General features: G+C 48.6%; 1 protein-coding gene and 2 non-coding genes across 3 annotated transcripts; 1 reads left to right on the forward strand and 2 right to left on the reverse strand.

Moving 5' to 3' along the window:
* Positions 1–14,001: 14,001 nt before the first annotated feature.
* Positions 14,002–16,776, reverse strand: LOC123144875 (putative F-box protein At2g02030). Its single transcript, XM_044564128.1, has 2 exons — positions 16,572–16,776; positions 14,002–15,879 (listed from the first exon to the last, which is right to left on the reverse strand). Exon 2 carries the CDS (start codon positions 15,824–15,826, stop codon positions 14,405–14,407), a length of 1,422 nt encoding a protein of 473 aa, XP_044420063.1. The 5' UTR covers positions 15,827–15,879; positions 16,572–16,776; the 3' UTR covers positions 14,002–14,404.
* A 1,873-nt stretch (positions 16,777–18,649) lies between these two features.
* TRNAI-AAU (transfer RNA isoleucine (anticodon AAU)) lies at positions 18,650–18,723 on the forward strand. Its single transcript has one exon. It is a non-coding gene; the product is annotated as a tRNA-Ile (tRNA).
* A 73-nt stretch (positions 18,724–18,796) lies between these two features.
* On the reverse strand, positions 18,797–18,870 carry TRNAV-AAC (transfer RNA valine (anticodon AAC)). Its single transcript has one exon. It is a non-coding gene; the product is annotated as a tRNA-Val (tRNA).
* Between the last annotated feature and the right edge of the window lie 1,875 nt (positions 18,871–20,745).

Below are 20,745 nucleotides of genomic sequence, written 5' to 3' on the forward strand. Positions count from 1 at the left end.
CCAGTTGTGCAGGTTGCAGGACGTCTTTGGTCAGATGCCCCTGGTTCCTGTCGACAACTTCTGTTTCGATATGCATGGCGAGTAGTAGCCATCAATTCTTAATTTGACACTAGCCGATGAACAGGAAAGACCTCTCTGCCCGGTGGTCTTCCCGGGGGCTGTGATAGCTCTGCCTCTGCCCAGCAGTGCAGCAAAACTGCTGGTTCCTTTGTCCGTGTATGTTGTTTCTCGAGTGCCAACAGCCTGCATTACTTGTTTGAGCCATTTATTACATACTCCTTTCGTCCAAAAATACTTGCTAGAGAAATTGTCATGTGGGGCCAGCCCTATAGGCGTAAGGGACCTGCACGGCCGGCCCTGCACTTGCCTAAAGATATGTCCTAGTTTAATTACAGTCTTTTTAGATTAGGAGTCTGGGTATTAGTTGGAAAGGTTTAGTCCCGAACAAGGTTACCCTGCCAACACCCAATTTTAATAGGAGTCTTAGTCTGGTCTTGTAATTAGGCTATATATAGCCAGCCCTTGGATCAATAAACGCAAGAAGAATATCCTACAACCTCTCCTCCCTTGCTCCTGCGCCACGGCGCCCCTCCTCACCCCCTTCTCCAACCATAGGCAAGCGAGGGCCTCGCCCCCGTCCTCCTACCAACCACGACTACAACCTGCGCGGCAATCAGCCGGGCCGTGACAACTCGGTATCAGCTTCCTCGTCGATCCCAGCGGCCATGTCTCCGCCACCGCCGCCGGCGCCTCTACCGCAAACCCTAGCAGACCTCGCGACCAAACAGCACGAGGATCATGAGGCCGTGGTCGCCACTTTGAACAGCCTCTTGGAGGAGAACCACACTGCTCGGACAGAGCGCGCTGAGGACCGCGCCACCCTCCAGTCCATCGCCGCGACACTCAAAACCCTCCAGGACCAGCTGGCGGACACGTCACAGCAGCAGCGCGCATAGAACCTGGCCCTCCTTCGGCTGGAAGGCAAGGGCACGCCTCAATTGGGTGGTACCGGGCTCCTGAGGCCCCCAGATGCGCCATCCCACACCGGGGCCCCGGCCGATCCAGGGGATAGGGCTCCGCGCCTCTACAAGATTGATTTTCCCCTCTTTGACGGGGCCAGCGATCCACGATCGTGGCTGACACGTTGCAATATCTTCTTCCTCGGGCAGCGAACGCCGGAGTCGGATAAGACTTGGCTCGCCTCATACCACCTCACCGATGTCGCCGCATTATGGTATGGCCACCTCAAGACTAAGCTGGGCCAGCGGCCATCCTGGACCGAGTTTCAAAAACTGATCGCCAACCACTTCGGACCGCCGACCCGCGCCAACCCCTTTGGCGAGCTGATCTCCACCTGCCGCTCCGGCATCGTGGCAGAATACTCCAAGCGCTTTCTAGAGAATCTCTCTCGGGTGCGCCCCATTGCTGACGACGATGAGCGGGATATCTTCACCAACAACTTGGGCGAGCCTATGAAAACTCAGGTCGAGATGCTGAAACTGGCGACTTTGGACGCAGCTATGGACTTAGCAATCTCCTTTGAGCACCTCAATACTGTCACCAGCACCGCGACCACTCCGGGCCGGCCCAGCCGTCCACTCCGCCCCATGGCTGCACCTACTCCGGCCTTGCCGGACTCCTCCAACCCCACGCCCGCGCTCGTCTTTAAAAGACTCATGCCCACCGAGATGGATGAACGGCACGCTAAGGGTCTTTGCTTCAATTGTGACGAGAAGTTCGCGCGGGGCCATCGCTGCAAACGACTGTTCTATATTCAATCCGCCGACGCCGAAGAGGAGCAGTTTGAGGATTTCCAGGAAGCACAAATCTCACTCTTGGCTGTTACCGGAATTCCCACCAGCGACACAATGCAGGTCACTCTTCGCATCAGGGACCGTGACTTGGTCGCCTTGCTTGATTCAGGCAGCACTCATAACTTCATCCACGAAGAGTTGGCCACCATCATCGGGCTGCCTTTCTCCTCCAATCGTCGTTTGGGAGTCACGGTCGCTAATGGCGATAAGGTGACATGTCGGGGACTCCTTCAGCAGGTTGCGATCACCATTGACCAGGAGCGTTTCGTTGTTGATCTGCATGCCATTCCATTGGGCGGGTTCGACATCGTCCTCGGTACACGATTCCTCAAAACTCTTGGGCCAATTCTCTGGGATTTCACTACGCAGTGGATGTCGTTTTGGCACTCGGATCACCGTGTGGAGTGGTCGGGCCTCGGCTCCCTCGGACGTCCTGCCCACCTACACGCGTGCGAAGGCAAGGAACTTCTGGACAGCCTGGTGGCCACTTTCACCGATGTTTTCGCCGACCCACAGGGCCTGCCGCCGCAGCGCGCACATGACCATCATATTCATCTTATTCCCGGGACACCGCCGGTTGCTGTCCGTCCCTACCACTACCCAACGATTCAAAAAGATGAACTAGAGCGCCAATGTTCAGAGATGTTGGCTCGCGGTCTGATCCGTCCTAGTTCTTCTGCATTTTCATCCCCTGTTCTACTCGTCAGAAAGGTTGACGGGACTTGGCGTTTCTGTATCGACTACCATGGTCTCAACCTTGTCACCATCAAGGACAAGTTTCCAATTCCTGTTGTCGATGAACTTCTGGATGAACTCAAGGGCGCCCGCTTTTTCACCAAACTGGATCTCCGGTCGGGTTACCACCAGGTTCGGATGGCCCCTGGGGATATCCACAAGACGGCCTTCCGCACACATGAGGGCCTCTTTGAGTTTGTAGTAATGGCCTTTGGTTTGACAAATGCCCCAGCGACGTTCCAAGCACTCATGAACGACGTCCTCCGTCCCTACCTTCGTCGGTTTGTGCTTCTGTTCTTCGATGATATCTTGATTTACAGCTCATCCTGGTCGGATCACCTACGTCATGTCAAGCTCGTTTTGGAGGCTATGCGCACACATCAACTGTTTCTCAAGCGCTCCAGGTGTTCCTTTGGGGAGGAAACCATGGCTTATCTGGGACACGTCATCTCTGCTGCAGGTGTTGCCATGGACAGCGACAAGGTTCTTGCCGTGGTAGACTGGCCGGTTCCGCGCACCGTCCGCGCTGTGTGTGGTTTCTTAGGACTGGCAGGATACTACCGCAAGTTCATCCGAGATTTTGGCACCATTGCAGCTCCCCTCACGGCACTCCTCAAGAAAGACGGATTTCTTTGGACGCCTACAGCAACTATTGCCTTTGAAGCCCTCAAGAAAGCTCTTACCACAGCCCCTGTGCTTCAGCTACCGGATTTTGCTGTTTCATTCATTGTGGAGTGTGATGCATCTGGATCTGGTTTCGGGGCAGTCCTGCATCAAGGTGGCGGCCCCATTGCCTATTTCAGCAAAACCATCGCTCTGCGTCATGCTTCTCTCGCCGCTTATGAGCGGGAGCTCATTGGTCTGGTGCACGCCGTGCGCCACTGGCGGCCCTATCTTTGGGACGTGCGTTCGTCGTCAAAACTGACCACTACAACCTAAAGTTTTTGCTGGACCAACGCCTCACTACCATTCTACAACATCATTGGGTGGGCAAACTGTTGGGGTTCGACTTCACTGTGGAATATAAACTGGGTCGCCAAAACATCGTCGCCGATGCTCTTTCTCGCCGTGATGCTCCTGCCGGCCAGGCACTCGCCATATCCGGGCCTTCTTTTGATCTGTTTGAAGCTCTCCGTCAGGCTGCACACATGGACCCGGCGCTTGTCACTTTCCGGGAACAACTAGAATCTGGTGAGTTAGGACAGCCTTGGGCTCTCGTTGATGGTGCTGTTACCTTCCAACAGCGGGCTTATGTGCCACCCGCGTCACCACTGCTCGGGGAGGTCCTGGCGGCAGCCCATGATGCGGGCCATGAAGGTATCCAGAAGTCACTTCATCGTCTTCGCCGGGATTTCCATCTGCCGCAAGCAAGGGCAGCACTTCAGCAGTATATTCGTGCTTGTCAGGTTTGTCAATGCAACAAGACGGAGCAGCTTCATCCAGCCGGCTTATTGCAGCCCTTGACAGTGCCCTCTCGTGTTTGGGAAGACATCTCCATGGATTTCATTGAGGCACTTCCGAAGGTGGGCGGCAAAAGTGTGATACGACTGTTGTGGACCGTTTCTCCAAGTATGCGCATTTCATCCCCTCGGCGCATCCGTACATTGCGGAGTCTGTTGCTAAAGCCTTCTTCTCCAACATTGTCTGACTTCATGGGTTTCCCACATCCATCGTTTCGGACAGGGATGTGGTTTTCACTTCTGGCTTTTGGAAGGCTCTGTTTGCCGCCGCAGGGACACACTTGCACATGAGTCCGGCCTTCCATCCGCGGTCTGATGGGAAATCTGAGGCCGTCAATCGCGTCATCACCATGTACCTCCGTTGCATAACTGGGGATCGCCCACGGCAGTGGCTCCAATGGTTGCCTTGGGCGGAGTACTGCTACAACACTTCGTACCACTCAGCATTGAAGGACACGCCTTTCAGGGTGGTTTATGGACGGGATCCCCCCTCATTCCGGGACTATACGCCGGGCGAGATTCGCAATCAGGCGGTGGAATGGCAGATTGTCGACCGCGATCAGTTCTTACATGACATCCGTGAGCGTCTCCTTCAGGCAGCACAACAGTACAAGCATTACTATGATGATAAGCATCGGGCCCTTTCTTTTGATGTTGGAGAGTGGGTTTGGCTCCGTCTTCAGCACCGGCCGGCGGCATTCCTTGGAGTAGGCGCCAAAGGGAAATTGGCTCCCAAATATTATGGGCCTTTCAAAGTCCTCGCTAAAATCGATACGGTTGCTTACCGTTTGGAGCTGCCCCCACGCGCCCGCATTCACAATGTTTTCCATGTCGGGGTCCTGAAGAAGTACCATGGCCCACCGCCGAAAGTTCCGCCGATGTTTCCACCTCTGTTTCAGGGTCGAGTACATCCAACCCCTGTCCAAGCATTGCGTGCTCGTATTGCCCTTGGTATCCAGCAGGTGCTCATTCACTGGGAGGGCCAGCCGGCGTCTGCTGCTTCATGGGAGGATGTTACAACCTTCCGCGAACATTATCCAAGCTTCCAGCTCGAGGACGAGCTGTTTCAGAATGGAGGGGGAGATGTCATATGGGGCCAGCCCTATAGGCGTAAGGGACCTGCACGGGTCGGCCCTGCACCTGCCTAAAGATATGTCCTAGTTTAATTACAGTCTTTTTAGATTAGGAGTCTGGGTATTAGTTGGAAAGGTTTAGTCCCGAACAAGGTTACCCTGCCAACACCCAATTGTAATAGGTGTCTTAGTCTGGTCTTGTAATTAGGCTATATATAGCCAGCCCTTGGATCAATAAACGCAAGCAGAATATCCTACAACCTCTCCTCCCTTGCTCCTGCACCACGGCGCCCCTTCTCACCCCCTTCTCCAACCATAGGCAAGCGAGGGCCTCGCCCTCGTCCTCCTACCAACCACGACTACAACATGCGCGGCAATCAGCCGGGCCGTGACAGAAATAGATAGAAATGGATGTTTATAGATTTATTTTAGTTTGGATGTTGGAAACTCTTTACAATCCGATCAATGTACTTATCATGTTTGGATGTTGGAAACTCTTTGCAATCGTAACGTCGTCATCATGTGACAATTTCTCGTAATGTCTTCTTGTGAAATTTCAGTCGATAAAGTCTTTCTTTATCCAAGAAAAACACACACGTATATACATGATGTCATAGTCAAGATTACACAAGAGTAGGGCGTCAATGGCTAGTGGTTGCGAGTTGCGACACAATGTTAGAGGGGTTGTGTAGAAAAAGGCCGACAAAGTATGATTATGGTGATGTTTTTACATAAATTTATTCACCTCACGGTATATGGCGCGACCTACTCCGATGTTCTATTTATTTCACAAGCTTTATAATCGCCAATGCTAGTCAGCACGACATTTCGTCATGGGACTGTGAATTTCCTTTTGCATTTTCATATGGGGAACTCATACAAATATGGAATAGCTGCACGTACGACAATTATGTGTACGGTTTTTGCCATGATATTGTTATGAACCACATAGATCAGAGGATTGATGTGATCCAACTATTTGTTTCACACAACGTACAAAAGTTGGCACGTGGCTTGCGTTGTACGCATATCAACAGTGGCGGAGCTAGACAAAAAAATGCTTTGGGGGGGCTAAAAGACAAAAGAGAAAATCTGTAATGAGCAACTGCTGCTGAGAGAACAAATTCATAATGTGTATAGCGCAATTCAATCAACCGCTAACCAACTGAGAGAGAAAATACCACTAACCAACTTAGAGAAAAAATGGTAGCGCTATCACCAAAAAAAATCCCAACTAGATCAAATCACACAACGTAACAACAAAAGAAAAACCACTTTGACTCATACTGTACATCAGAGTTGATGTACAGGAAACGCTTAGAGCATTAGAGACTTCAGACAAATTGTGCACGGTATGGTGGCCGGCCGGCCAGGGTTCAAGCAATCAATGGCATCGGCGACCTGCGACCATCGGCCAGTGGCCAGTGGTGATATTGGGTGTGTTGTTGATCCCCACACAGGTGTGGGAATCGTCGCCACCGGCTCAAACGCAGAGCTCCTCCTAACCTCCTCTCCTTGTCAGCAACGGCTGAACGGCGTCGAGGGCTCGAGGCCGTCCGTTGCGGCGCATCAGCTGGTTGAGTGAAGCACAACACAGAAGCTGAGAAGCAGTTGATGTGTTGTGCGTGAAGAAATAAAGATGAGCCTAATTCTAAGCAGCTGAACTGCAGCCTGCAGGGGCCTTTGAGTATATAGCAAAAAACTATCACATTATAGGCTATGGATAAAAAAAACTACCTTTTTTAATTTTTCAAAAATCTATCACAAAATTGATTGGCTGTTTTAAAAAATCCAAAATACTAAACTATTAGGTGCTAACCAGGTTTATGATAGCGTGAGGCCCACTCGTAAGTGTTGACCGTTAAGATCAATAACGTTGACCGTTAAGGCCCACATGTCATCCGCCCAGCCCATTAAAACGAAAACAAAAACAAGTTAAAACCACACCGACGGGTCAACTCCTCTGCACCCGACCTCTCCCCTCCCTCTCCCGAGTCTGTTCGCGAAGGGCACCGGACCGGGGGGGCCGCCGCCGGAAGCCACCATGGCCGACGGCCGGGGTTCATGAGCCACGTCGTCCCGTATTCTGCAACCAGCGCTGCCGCCCGGACCATCTCCGGTGCTCCGTACGCCGCCCTCGCTGTAAGCTGAAGCCAGCCATGCCCACAAGAGCTCAGGCCGCCATGCCTAGGAGCTTGAGAGCCGCGCGGCGGCCATGCCCGGAGCTCAGGCCGCCGCTGCGCTTCGGCCATGGTCCAGGAGCTTGGGGCGCCGCGCCCAGCAGCTCCTGCCGCCGTGCCCGGGAACAACGGGAGTCGTAGCTCTAAGGAGGAGCAACAACTCCATCGTGTGCAGCAGCTGACACGCCCTTGAGTTCGCCGGAGCAAGGCCGGCCAACGCGCACGAGTACCTTCGTCAGCTCTGGCGACGAGCTCGCCGGCGGGGACTGGATTGCTTTTAAAAAAAATACAGGGACTCGATTGCTTTATAGAAAAAAAATACAGGGACCTGATTGCTTATTTTTTGTTTGTAGGGACCTGATTGCCCATTATAAATAAATGGGGCTCATCTGTCATAACCTGCCAATCGTCAACCTAACGGTCAACCTGACGAGTGGACCCGAGCTGTCATAATCCGAATCAATTTTAAACAATGTGGTCATTTGCGTTTTTTGGACCAGCCAACCAATTTCGTTGTAGATTTTTGAATTTTTTTAAAAAGGTGATAGTTTTTTGTAGACATAGCCTATAATGCGATGGTTTTTTTGCTACATATTCGCGGCCACTAGTACATAGTAATGAAAAATATTTGTTTGGGCTCCGCCGTTGCATAGCAACACTCAAAAAAACACCTTTTGCGTCAAAACAAAGACAACAAAGACAATGTACAAATTGCTACACCAACGAGAATACTGCCAGATCTTCTCAAGGCGGCAAACATTGCAAGAGCAAGTCTAGTTTACACCTAGGCTGCCCACGTCTTGTTCTACGAAATAACACAGCAGGACACAATATTTTTTTTGCTCCTCTCTGGTCAATACCTTGCATTCTCTGTCGGACATGATCAATTAGTTGCATACACCATTTAGTTTATTTGCAACCATGATGATTTTAGGACAATGTCATGTTGTACATGATCAATGACATTCAAGAAACTAACCAAATAGAATATGAATTGGGGGTCAAAATTGTCCGGTGTTTGAAGTTGGTGGAACATCGAACCCCAATAAGAAAAGAGAGGATGAATTGGGACCAAAAAGGTGAACAACAAGTTGGCAATTGAGAGGGAAAAGATAGAGTTGGGAAAGAAAGAGGTGTCTAAAATGGGAGATCGAGAAGGTCCAGGCTTTTGGACCGATAGAGATCGAGAAGGAGAGGTTGCAACTTGCTCGAGACACGGGGGATTCAAGGATAATATTGGCGGACGGAAGCCTCTTGGATGAGCAAGGAAAGATATGTTTCGCCGGGAGGAAGAAGGAGATCAACGAACGTAGGGAGCATGAGGTGGCGAGAGCGACGATGGCAGCAGCGGAGGAGGTGACATGGATGGAGGCGGGGCATGTGGCATAGATGGCGTCGGAGAAGGCAGTACAGATGAAGGCGGAGCAAACGATAGAGGAGGCGGCATGGATGGCGTCCGGTCATCTGTCCGGCAATTGATCCGTCACACTCGGACTTAAATTTCATCTTGCCATGTTTGAATTCTTGAACTATGATTTATTTTTGCTTTGTTGCTTTGTTGAACTTTGAACCGCGATGAATTTGTGCTATATGATCCACGTGCATGGATTTGATGATTGTGGCTGCCCGGCAGCAAATATGAGGGGTTGTTCGTGCTCATTCGTGGACGTATATATAGGGGCATGGGTCTGCCAAATCCGGTTGTAAATGCTCTTAACCATGAGCCACCAATGTTTGTCAATCTACCAATCTTGAGTACCTCAACATTTTCCATCCAACTCATAATTTGTAAAGCTTCGTTAGAGGATCTGCGGCGGTAAAACTTCCTCAGCGCGGCTACCTTGGTGACAAACCTCCTCACTTCGTTGTGAGGGTGGCAACGGGCTGCCCCACTGGGTTGTGAGGGTGGTGACTGGATTGCCTGGTGGCGGGCTTCTCCGGTACAGGGTCCCTCCAGCAAGCTTGGCACGTTGTCCTGATTGGGGGTGTGGTGATCGGGATATCGTCGAGGCGCAGGTGTGATACGAGCCCGACTTGAAGCAGGTGTGACAATAGCAGGGCTTTGGATCGGTCCATAGATGTGGAGGCTCCTCATGAGTTGGCCGCCTCGGTTCATCCTCATACCCGTCCTCTCCTTCCCACGGCAGGCACACCAGTCCCGATGGCACTCATACTCCGACGGACCAAAGATGGGAAGGCTAACGGACCACGATGATCCAGCCCCGACAGATCCGAGCGCCTGTTGCGCTGATGCAATGAATTCGCGCCGAACAAATGTCGCCGTCGGTCGGGCGCAGTCCTCCCAGCAGCGGCGGAGTGCAATGCGGAGGGCCATAGCCTCCTCCAACCGCATGGGATGACGCGCAGAGTCAGATCCGCTGCCCGCCATTGCCGAAGAAGACCGGAGATCACTGGACATGAGCTTGAGGAGCGAAGCGAAGTGGAATGGCTTGGCTAGGGTTTGGTCCGGCAACGAATAGGGACGAATATATATCGGATCGGATGGGCTAGCTTTGGCCGGATCCAACGTGGCGCATCACGCCCGGGCCTCCCCATATCCGCCCCAAATTTAGGCTGGATATAAGGGGTGTCGGTCAGCCCGGACGTTTGAGACGCACGTTTGGGTCTTATTTTTTTGAGCGATCAGTGACCAGGCCATCAGCCCAGGCGTTCGAGGAGGGTCGAGACGCCCGGCTGTAGAGTGTAGGTGCTTTGTATTTCCGTTATCCAAGTGATAGGAAGGGGAATGCCCGGTTGATTTATTTTATTTTATTTTATTGAAATGGGGGCAAAGCTGTTGCCTCCGCGAAAATGAACATCACCATCATTCCACAACCAAATGATCCACGGTTCGACCTACCAACCACGAAGTTTTGTGTTTTCCTCGTCCACGTTGAGAAAATTAAATAGCAGAACACTGCGGCCGGAACCTGACCAATGGAATTCGTGAAGAAACATCCAAGCAGCGTGATTTTGTTATGCATTGAGATTTTAGACCATGTTCGTTGGCGTCAACTCTTGCTACCAAGCTCTTTTCCTTGATGCTTGTGAAGACTCACACTGAAAACTTACCTGGGCTCTCTTCCTCGATGCTTGTGAAGACCCGCACTGGAAATTTACCTGGAAACCTTGGGCGCCGCTCCGCATCAAGTTCTTCATGTGGCTTGGGATGCAAGAGCGTTGCTGGATGGCAAACCGTCTGACACGTCATGGTCTCCCTCACGACGACGTTTGTGCCCTATGCGACCAAGAGCCAAAGACGATGCAACATCTTCTTGTGGGCTGCTCCTTCTCTAGGCAGATATGGCACGAAGTTATTAGTTGGGTGAGAGCACCAACTGGCCTACCTCATGGCGACACACCCTTTCAGACATGGTGGGCCACATCGTCCGACCAAGCACCAGCTTCTACTCGCAAGGGACTTGCATCCATCATCATCCTCACCGTGTGGTGGTTATGGAAACACCGGAATAGATGCATCTTCAACGACGATCGACCATCGGTCTCTCAATCCACCACCACCATCAAGGAGGCGCGCCTATGGGCCAAGGCTGGCGCCATCGGGATAAAGAACGCCATTCCTGAGAGTTAACCTTTGATGTTTTAGGGAATGATCAACCACTCTATTCCGTTTGCTCCAACACTCACTACCATGCCTCTAGCGCACATGACTACGTGAGTGTATGTAATCACATGCTATCACTCTTCTTCTGTCAATAAAAAGATACACAACCTTTCCGTATTCGCAAAAAAAAGAAGATTTTAGACCATTTTCTTCCTATACCTAACAGTGCACTTGGTCGAAAACATGGTAGCCCTCTAAGACCAAGCATCTGCCTCATCAAAGCCATGAGAGAAATCGCTCCGAATTGGCAACTTACAAACCAATCATTGCTAAAGTTACTCTTAAGAAAAACAAACAATACAAGGACCTGCTTCCACGAGCAAAAGTCCATCCCGAGAACAGCGATGGTATTTAATGAAATGTGAGAAGCTACTGTTAAAGATGAAATAAAATCATAACCATCAGAGGGTCAGAGATAGCACGAGGTTCGAGGAGATGGAAGCATGCAGTCAGGCACAGGCAGGGGCAAGGTTTTGGTTACCGAATGATGCATTTTTACCAAGGGGGACCGGTAAACGTGGTTACCACGGTTACCATGAAATTTCGAGCAAATTCTGAACAAAATTTATAATTGAATTTTAATTCAAATTCTTTCAAATATATATAGATAGCACTTGAACTTATATTTATCACAAAAGAGCTACTAGTTTGGTGGAACGTTGTCTACACGCGTGCTGTCAAGGTGCTGCCATACTTTACTATACATTGAGCATTTGAATTAAAAAAATTCAAAAAATTCGATTTTTTTTGCTCAAAATGCCCATTTAATTACCAAGGGGGACCGAAATATGCGGTAACCATGGTAAACCTCGAGATCTCGAGCGATAACCAAAACCTTGGGCAGGGGACACCATGGAAGCATGCAGGCAGGGGACAATAGTTGCGAATTGGTCAGGAGCCGTGATTTTACTCCATGAAGGTCAAGATCTTAGTCTGGTCATGCATCACCAGCATACCCGTAGCCGTGCCTTCATCGCATTGGGTGCCTGTCCATCTCTGATTGCCCCTTCTGCCCTGGTGTGTACCCAAAAATATGCCATCTCTTCTTCGGCTGCCCGCACCTCCACCCCTTGTGGGTGTGTGTGCTCCCCGCGCGCACCTCTGCGACAATGTCATCCGCCAATGAGATTTGGGAGGCCTTCTCGTTTGATTGTCTCACTGGTACTCATATCTTGATAGTGGAGCTGCCGGAAGCTGTTTATACTGATACCAAGAGGAAGTGTTTATCCAGAAACTGAAGTTCCAACGATTCGGCATTGTTCCTGTGAAATATAAGAGCACTGATTAGACTTCAACAGAAGCATTCCGAGATAGCAAGTCTTTTGTGGGTACAAATTGGATGTCAGGCAGCAACGAAATGTGTGTGGTAGCACTGTTATGATGCTTAGGAAACAGAAGGCTGTCCAACAAAAGAATTGCAATGCTCAACTGTTTAGTACGTAGTACCAATAAGTTCATTCTGGAAGGCCTCTCGCAAAAAACAAAGTATCAAATTTTCATTAACAAAGGGGAAATCAATACATCTATTTGCATGCAGTGTATTTTGCCACCACAAAGCTGTCAGTTATCGATAATGGATCTGGACTGGACGTCACACTGACACATGGTTTGGGAAATAAGAACAGAATTTGGACCGGGGATGTAAGGTCAGGTCACAGCTTTCTTTCATCACCATCAAAGTCAACTACCAAAAAAGTCTTCACACAAGAAATCATCAAGGTTAAAAATGTGCTATTAGATGCTCTGTGATAGCGTGCTGCGACACTTCTCTAGCAGAGTGTCTAGCGAAGTACTCGAGTGAGTTATTGACTTCTCTAGCGGTGGCGTGAGGAGGCAACCTGACGAGGAGCTGCGATGGCGAGAAGAGGAGGACCGGCAGCAGCAGCGGCATGAGAAGAGTTGTGAAGTGGAGACGCCCTCGTAAAGCAGATCATATGCGGATGGCATGGATGTATGGATGGTTTAGATGGCCAGCTAGAAGGGTTGACAAAGCTAGGGTTCCACATGGGCCAGATATATATGCCCCTATTCGAAACATGGCAACATGGGACATCATCTTCCCACACTCCACGAGCGACACTATCCCATCAGCACGGCCACAGAATATCTCCTCATTGGTTTTCTGAATACCTTTTCCCTCAAAAAAAAAACGTCTCTGAATACTTTCCTGTTTCCTAGGCAAACAAGACAAACTACCTACACTAACCTCAGCATATTAGATCCGAAGTTAGAGCTGCTATCACTTAAAGCATATGAATACTAGGTGCACTCAAAGGTTATCAGAAAAACCAAAGTATAAAGCTGATTAAACCCAAGTACTACAAGGGAAGCCTTTTAATCCCTGCAAGCTAGGTGAGCAACGTGCTGGTTATCGGTTACTCTAGTTTCAAAATTAATATACCTTGAAGAAACATGAACTGTAAGTAGTTCCTTGACTTCAATATCCACACCTTCCATCAATAAAAATGTGTATCACCTTCAGTTACGAATACATGAAACAAATTTCTTTTTTACCTCTCTAGCATACCATTATCCTTATTTCTCAATAGTATCTTAGGTATTTAGCCTTCACATGTGTATATTTGTCAAACTAGTAGACTTAAACGCAAACATTCTTTTAATTCTTGCTTTTAAGGAGGTCTAACAAAAGGCACACACTTTTAATACAACTACATTTTGACTAAATTTGAACAGCAGACTAAGACCATTTCTTGCCAGCCTAATTTATTAGGAAAGCACTGAAAATGGTGAACGTCTTCGTGATAAAAAAAGTAAACCGGCATGCTAACAGACTGCTTAAATACTGAAAGCTAACCTGAAAATCCTTGATGACATCCATATATTCAACATATCCAACATAGCAATATGACCTTTTCGTCCACCTATATCACACGGCATAGAACTGATGTGTATTCACGTATATATAAGGACCAAGTACTGAATACAAAAGAGGCAGTCTGCCCCCTCATACAACTCATGGTCATAAATGATAATTAGGGGAAATTATAGTCAGTATTCAGCAAGGGTGTAATATAGAATACGCCTGATGAAAGAACATAAGAGCCTACAGCGAAGTTCTCTCACTCAATAATTCAAATAAGTGAAACCGTTTAGTCATGCAAACACTGATAGTGTCAATATTATGTTATGGTTATAAATATTTTATTTACAGACTAACTTTCAGCTTCCTTTCGCATAATCAATAAGGGTATATGCAACAACCACAGGATAAGTCTATAAAGACATATGAAATAAGAAACAAGAAATAAAATATGTATCGCCAATGCAGTTCTCTTTGTAAATCTAAAGCTGGACATCAAGTGGCTATTATTGGTACTAGAAAATGTAGGTGGCAGCTTCAGAGAATACCACAACAGATTTGCATATTAACCAGGTAAGATCATATCAAATGGTTTATTCAAGTCCTTGGGTGATAGAAGATCACCACAACAGTGCCCTTTTGTCTTTTAGCTGAAGTTTTCACTCTCAATCAATCAAAGGCACTGCTAAATATCGTCTACATGGCTGATTTAGCTTGTAGTGGTAGTAGTTCTTTAGTTAACTTAGCCAGGGTATATGGCATGGCTAGCTCATCATCCGTTTTATGCACTGGAGCAAGGCTCTCTTCAAACAGGCTAAATCTTGAACCAGGGATCAAACGTGTAAGACGGGTGTGTGTCTCGATGACAGAAAGAATGGCCTCCAGAACTTGACACCTAGGATCATAGGTGTAAACCTTCTTCTGAAACTTTTCATGAGCCCAACGCTCGCTGGTAGCAATGACAATCTTCTTCCCCAAAGTGCCATTGCCGACAGAACCAATAACCCTCACAACCTTTGGCTCAGCTAATTCACTTCTGGCTTGCCCAAGAAAATCAATTCGATGTTTGAGGGACCAATCACCAGAGCCATAATCCAGCAGTCCCCAAATCTCCAAGGTGCTACCATCAGGGGTTCTGTTGCGAAGGTCCCGGACAATGCACAGGTGGTCATCCATCACAACCAGGTGCTCTCGTTCTGACTGGGCCCAGGAGCGCAGGTGCTCTGTTGGTCCCCAGAACGGCGGTGAACGGACACATCCGAAGGTTTCCTCTGCAACAGAAAAGGATATGATAGCAGCTCTTGGCCTTCTGATGATAAAAGAAGGATTGATCAACCAGTGCAGAAATCCATTGGCAAACACAGGTGGTATTTTGTTCACCATTGCATGAGCAACTGCAGAATTTGCAAACTGGGACCACTTGAAGGGTACTCCTCCAGCCGCAGGCCTCCAGCGATCAGCTCCAGGTGTGTACACATCACACCTGATCGTCTCCTTATCATCAGATAACCCATTGATCAACCTGACGACCTTGTACTCCCTTGTCCGGGCATCAAATCCCAGTCCAGCACTGGAATCATATTTTGGAAGACTGTGAGGTGGCAAACGTGTGACTTCCCTTGTGGATGCATTGCAAACATAGTAAGCTGGCGCAACAGCATCAAATAGAAGGGTGAGTCCACAGCAAGGTGAGGGCATCACTACTTCCACGGAGTTGCGGCGGGCAGAGTCAACGGTGAAGAGCAAAGCATCTCTCGAGCTTGGGCTTGAGCTTGACGGTGAGTATGAGCATACTGAGGTGGAGTCCAATTCTGCTGTGGGGGAGACAACTAGTAGCTTTGGTGCTTGTGGTGGCACCTTGGATGTTGCCATATGGAGGCTGCAGAAATCCTTGGAGGAGAAGACTGCAGCCCAAGAGCGGCAGACGGCCTGGAAGCGGAGAATGGATTTGACAGGGAGCCGAAGCAGCACCTCCAACATCATGTCATCAGGAAGCAACTGTGCACAAAGAGCTATAACGGCCTTCTTCCTCTTGTTGCTTGGGAACGCCTCTGCCGTAATCTTGGCAGCCTCGCCACAGGATGGCATGACACTCTTTCTCTTGCTGCTACTCATCATCCCACCACCAATGTCTGCTGCTCCAATCGATATTACTAATTCAGCAAGATGTTCTGCAGTGAAATACACACATGGGAATAATTTGAGTGTTAGCATAGTGAACGTCAATGCACATATTTTTTGGAAAGTAGACAGAACTTAACACCAAACTTTGTTTAAATAATATAAACCGACTGCTATTAGTACTTCCTCCCCGTGTTCGTATATATTGGATGTTTTGGATATTTCAATATGGACTACAAACGGACTGAAATGAGCGAACAAACATATGTATACATATGATTCAGAAAAAGGTTAGGATATCTTATACTCCCTCCGTCTGAAAAAGCTTGTCCCTCAAATGGATGTATCTAGCAACAAGTTAGTGCTAGATGCATCCATTCGAGGGACAAGCTTGGGACAAGCTTTTTCGGATGGAGGGAGTAGTTGTGACCCGAGGGAGTACTATTATTAGCTGGGAGGGGCAATAGACACCTAAACACACTGCAGGACTAGCCTGCACCTTGGACAGTAACAGCAGAAGTTTGAGGGTAATGGACATCGAAATACATCTGAAGATGCCACCCGCACCATGTACAATAGTAGAAAAATTGAAGGGATCAGATCGACCTTGAGCTGAGGCGGATCTACTAGCCGATTTCATCATCATTACAACAAAGGGAAGACGAGAGCAGAGGGAGATCCGTGTGACAAGAACATGAATTAAGCCATGGAACAGATCCGAGCGAGGTAGGGGGTTTCCTACCAAGCGAATCCACTGGAGGGCGCCCCTCGACGAGCAGCTTGTAGGATTGGGGTTACGGCGGCTCGGCGGAAGGAAGACTCGATTTTTCTGCCGAGAGAGACGGAGATTATTTAGGTTGGAATTGGATACAAACTGGTGAGAGTGGCGAGGGACCTGACTACTTGGCCTGTCGGGGCGTCCGATACCTGTAGTCTGTCGGTATCCGTCCGTCCCTTGCAAGCGTCCGATAAGACATCAACGGTTTATATCGTAAATACTCTCCCCGTTGTCTTCCATCACGTTAAAGCATCTACAACCGGACTTGCAAATCCGGCCCCTCGAACGCCCGCGAATGCGCTCTGATCGAACACCCTCAAATAATGTAATCCACATCCGGACACTTAAATTATCATATCTTAAATCCATACAAACTCATGCAACTATGTCGATGCACACACATCGTCCGGCTGCTCCATCACTACTCACTAAACATGCCATCGCGCTATCAAAATTTGGCATGTTTGGCTATGACGGAGTTCATCCACGGCTGCCCTTGCCCTTCCCGGCGCCCTTGTCGTTCTTCTCGCTGAAGTACCGGTCGAAGACGCAGTACGGATCGAGCCGGATCTGCTCGTTGCCGAAGCTATCATCGGTGTCACTGTCCGCCTTCTCCTTCGGTGGCAGTCCGGCCATGGCATGGACCGCCCGATTCTGCTCTAAGGTGAGGGCGCGTGTGTTCCTCCGCTGCCGTTTCTTCACAATGCGGGCACAGATGGCTTCCTCCTCTGCGGCTGCCCGTGCCGCCGCATCAGCCGCCTCCGCCATTTCTGTCGTGATACGGGCCTCGGCGGCCCTTATCCTCTCCTTCCCACGGCGGGCCGCCCGTTCCCAGTGGGACTCATAGTCTACCCGGCCGGTGATGGGGAAGGAGAGGGCTTCCGGCTATCGGGTCCGCGAGGATCCAGCCCCAGAGGACCCGGGCGCCCGTTGAGCCAACGCTATGGACTAATGGCGGACAGATCCGTCTGTCGGTTGGGTGTTGTCCTCCTGGGAGCGGTGGAGTGCAATGCGGACTGACATTGCCTCATCCAACCCGCAGGGGATGACACCCCAGTCGGCTGATCCGGACTGGTCGAAATCTAATCCGCTATCTGCCATGCCAGAGAAGGCCGAAAACCGTCGAAGGTGAGTTCGGGTGGCGGAGGGGAGTGGCTAGGGTTTGCTCCAACGAGCAGATGAGGATGAATATATGTGGGGTTGGACGGGCCGGGTCCGACGTGGCGGGCGTGCCCGGGCGCCCCTATATCCCCCCATATTTTGGCGGGATATGAGGGGTGTCGGTCAGCCCGGACGTTTGAGGCCCGTTTGAGGGGGGCGTCTGAATCGAAAATCGTGACCGGACAGTGATCGAGCGGACCGCCCGGGCGTATGAGGCGGGTTTGAGGCATCCGACTATAGATGCTCTTAGCAGGGGATTCGTTCAAATTACTACCTTTGTCCTGGTTTATTGGTTCCCTTTGTAATTTATGCTAAATTTTAATCAAAGATTTAACTAACAAACTATTAATGCATGTCAACAAAAAATATATCGTTGGATTCGTATTTGAACATAGTTTTCAATGATATAATTTTTTGTGGCATGCATGAAAAGTTTTGAAAAGTTTGTTAGTTATATCTATGATTAAAATTTGATACGAAATACAATAAGAACCGAAGTATATGCTATCTCTGTCCCCACTTGAGAAAACGCAAAAAGCAGTGTCATCGGAAAAGCTATACACCCAACGTTTCCCACGAACGTCACTCCTGTAAACGCCTCGTTGGCCGTTGGATGAAGTGCACAAATATTTGCGCAATGCTAGGCCCACTGTCGGCTGCAGACCCCTCCGCCGCTCGTACGTTTAAAGAAGGAAATATGAGGCGTGTTACAGACGTCGATTTGTTTATAAACCCTTCGACAGGAACGTTTACAACTAATAGAAGTAGGCCGGTGTGTGGTCTCATTCTTCCTGCCAACTGAAAAGACGAAAAAAAGCATGTTCTACATTCATGTAGAGTGTTACCCTTGAAGACTGGAAGACTCAAAAAATATTAAAACAGGCCTATTAGCTCAGCTGGTTAGAGCGTCGTGCTAATAACGCGAAGGTCGCAGGTTCGAGACCTGCATGGGCCATTTATCTTTTTTTTCTTCTCTTTTTTTTTCACTGTTGAAATTGCAAAAAAGAAAAGGAAAAAATATATATTTTTGGCTTCGCCCGGGTTCGAACCGGAGACCTTCAGTGTGTTAGACTGACGTGATAACCAACTACACCACGAAACCAATTTGTTGCAATTATCCACGAGGATCTTATATACAGTAGAGTTATTGCTTACTGTGGCGCCCACTGGATTGGGTAGACAAACCAGTGTCATGTCAGATTGAGATCCTGCAACAAGAAAAGGAACAAGTGTGATATGCTTCAGACTTCCACTCTATGGTGCTAACAGTTGCAGCATTATGGCATGTTTGGGAGGACAGGAACAATGTAAGTGGTGTGGTGGGGAAAATTAAAGCATACATTTGACTTCATATTGGCGAATAATTTCAGATTGGCTGTCCCAACAGTAGTGAGAACCTCGCATCAATCCCCAAAATGGTCTCCGCCACCGGAAGGGTCGGTTCTGAACAATGTAGATGTTGCAATCTTCTCTGAATCAAAACGCATGGGCACTGGTGCTTTAATTCAGAATCACTTGGGTCTGGTACTGGCTGCTTGCAGACGATATGTGGACCGAGTTGAAAATCCAGAACCAGGGGAAGCTATTGCAATGCGTCATGCGCTGTAATTTGCGGAGGGAGCTGGGTTCCAAAAGATTGTGGGGGCATCTGATTGTTTGACCTTGGTTACCAAAGTAAAGAGCAACATGGTTGATAGATCTCATATATGTGCCGTTGTGTTTGATATAAAAAGTAGGGTCTCAAACTTCTCACCTTGTAAGTTTAATCATGCACATCGAATCTGTAATGTGGCAGCACGTGTTCTGGCGAAATCAGCAGAACATGATGTGTTGGTATAGCGAGGCTCCTGAAATTATCAGGGCCGTCGTGTGTACTGAATAATTAGGAATATGAATGAATGATGCTGCCCATTTCCTCAGAATATAAAGGACAAGTGTGTGCTCTTCCGCAGTGGCTTACATTATATAAAGTTATTTTGTGTAGTCGTGTGTCCAATAGATGAAATTCAACAATTGATATTTTGGGTATATGATGCCCTTGTCCCAAGTGCTTTCCCATATTTTTTTGCTGGTCTCAACCATGCCGCTTTCCCTTTTGTTCGAGATATCATGGTGCTCATTGTCTCCAAAATGATGTCAACAATTGTTTCATCATTTTCTCGGTCACACTTAGCTTTCTTAGATGACCCTACTAAAAGTAGGACATATTTTTGGTCAGCGAGAAACACTTTCTTAAGCATACTCGATAGGATGATCATGATATATTTGTGCAACTCATGTAAACTTGATGACGCCCGTCAGGAGCCATGAAAATGATATGTTGGAACTGCCGAGGCTTAGGTCAGCCTCGGACAGTTCAAGAACTTGTGTGCCTTTTAAAGACACACCGGCCTAACATTATCTTTCTTTCTGAAATAAGAAAAAATAAAGAGTATGTTGAGAGTTTGCGCTACCGCTTGGGTATGAAAAATGTTTTTGCTGTTTCTATGCCAGGCAAAGGAGGTGGATTAGCGGTCTATTGGGATGACCTTTACACTTTGGAGTTAAACAAATATGGGGAACATTTTATTGACATGTACATTTCGAACGATGCTGGCACTAAGTGGAGATGCACTTTTATCTATGGGGAGCCGAAGGCGAGCCAAAGGTATGTTATGTGGGAATTGTTAAGGCGTATAAAACCTCTTGGGTCGGGTCCATGGTTTATGGCTGGTGACTTTAATGAGGCTATGTGGCAAGATGAGCATTTTTCTCGGATCAAACGGTCACCAAAACTTATGGCTAATTTTCGTATGATCATGTCTGAATGCAACTTGTTTGATTTGGGTTTTCATGGAGTTCCTTGGACCTATAACAATAAGCAGGAAGGTAACAAGAATGTGAAGGTGCGGCTGGACTGGGCGGTGGCATGCCCCCAATGGTCATCTATCTTTCCTAACTGCAAGGTAACGCATATTATCAGCTCCAGGTCAGATCA

Source organism: Triticum aestivum, chromosome 1B (assembly GCF_018294505.1).
Source record: "Triticum aestivum cultivar Chinese Spring chromosome 1B, IWGSC CS RefSeq v2.1, whole genome shotgun sequence".
Classification (NCBI taxonomy): Eukaryota; Viridiplantae; Streptophyta; class Magnoliopsida; order Poales; family Poaceae; genus Triticum; species Triticum aestivum.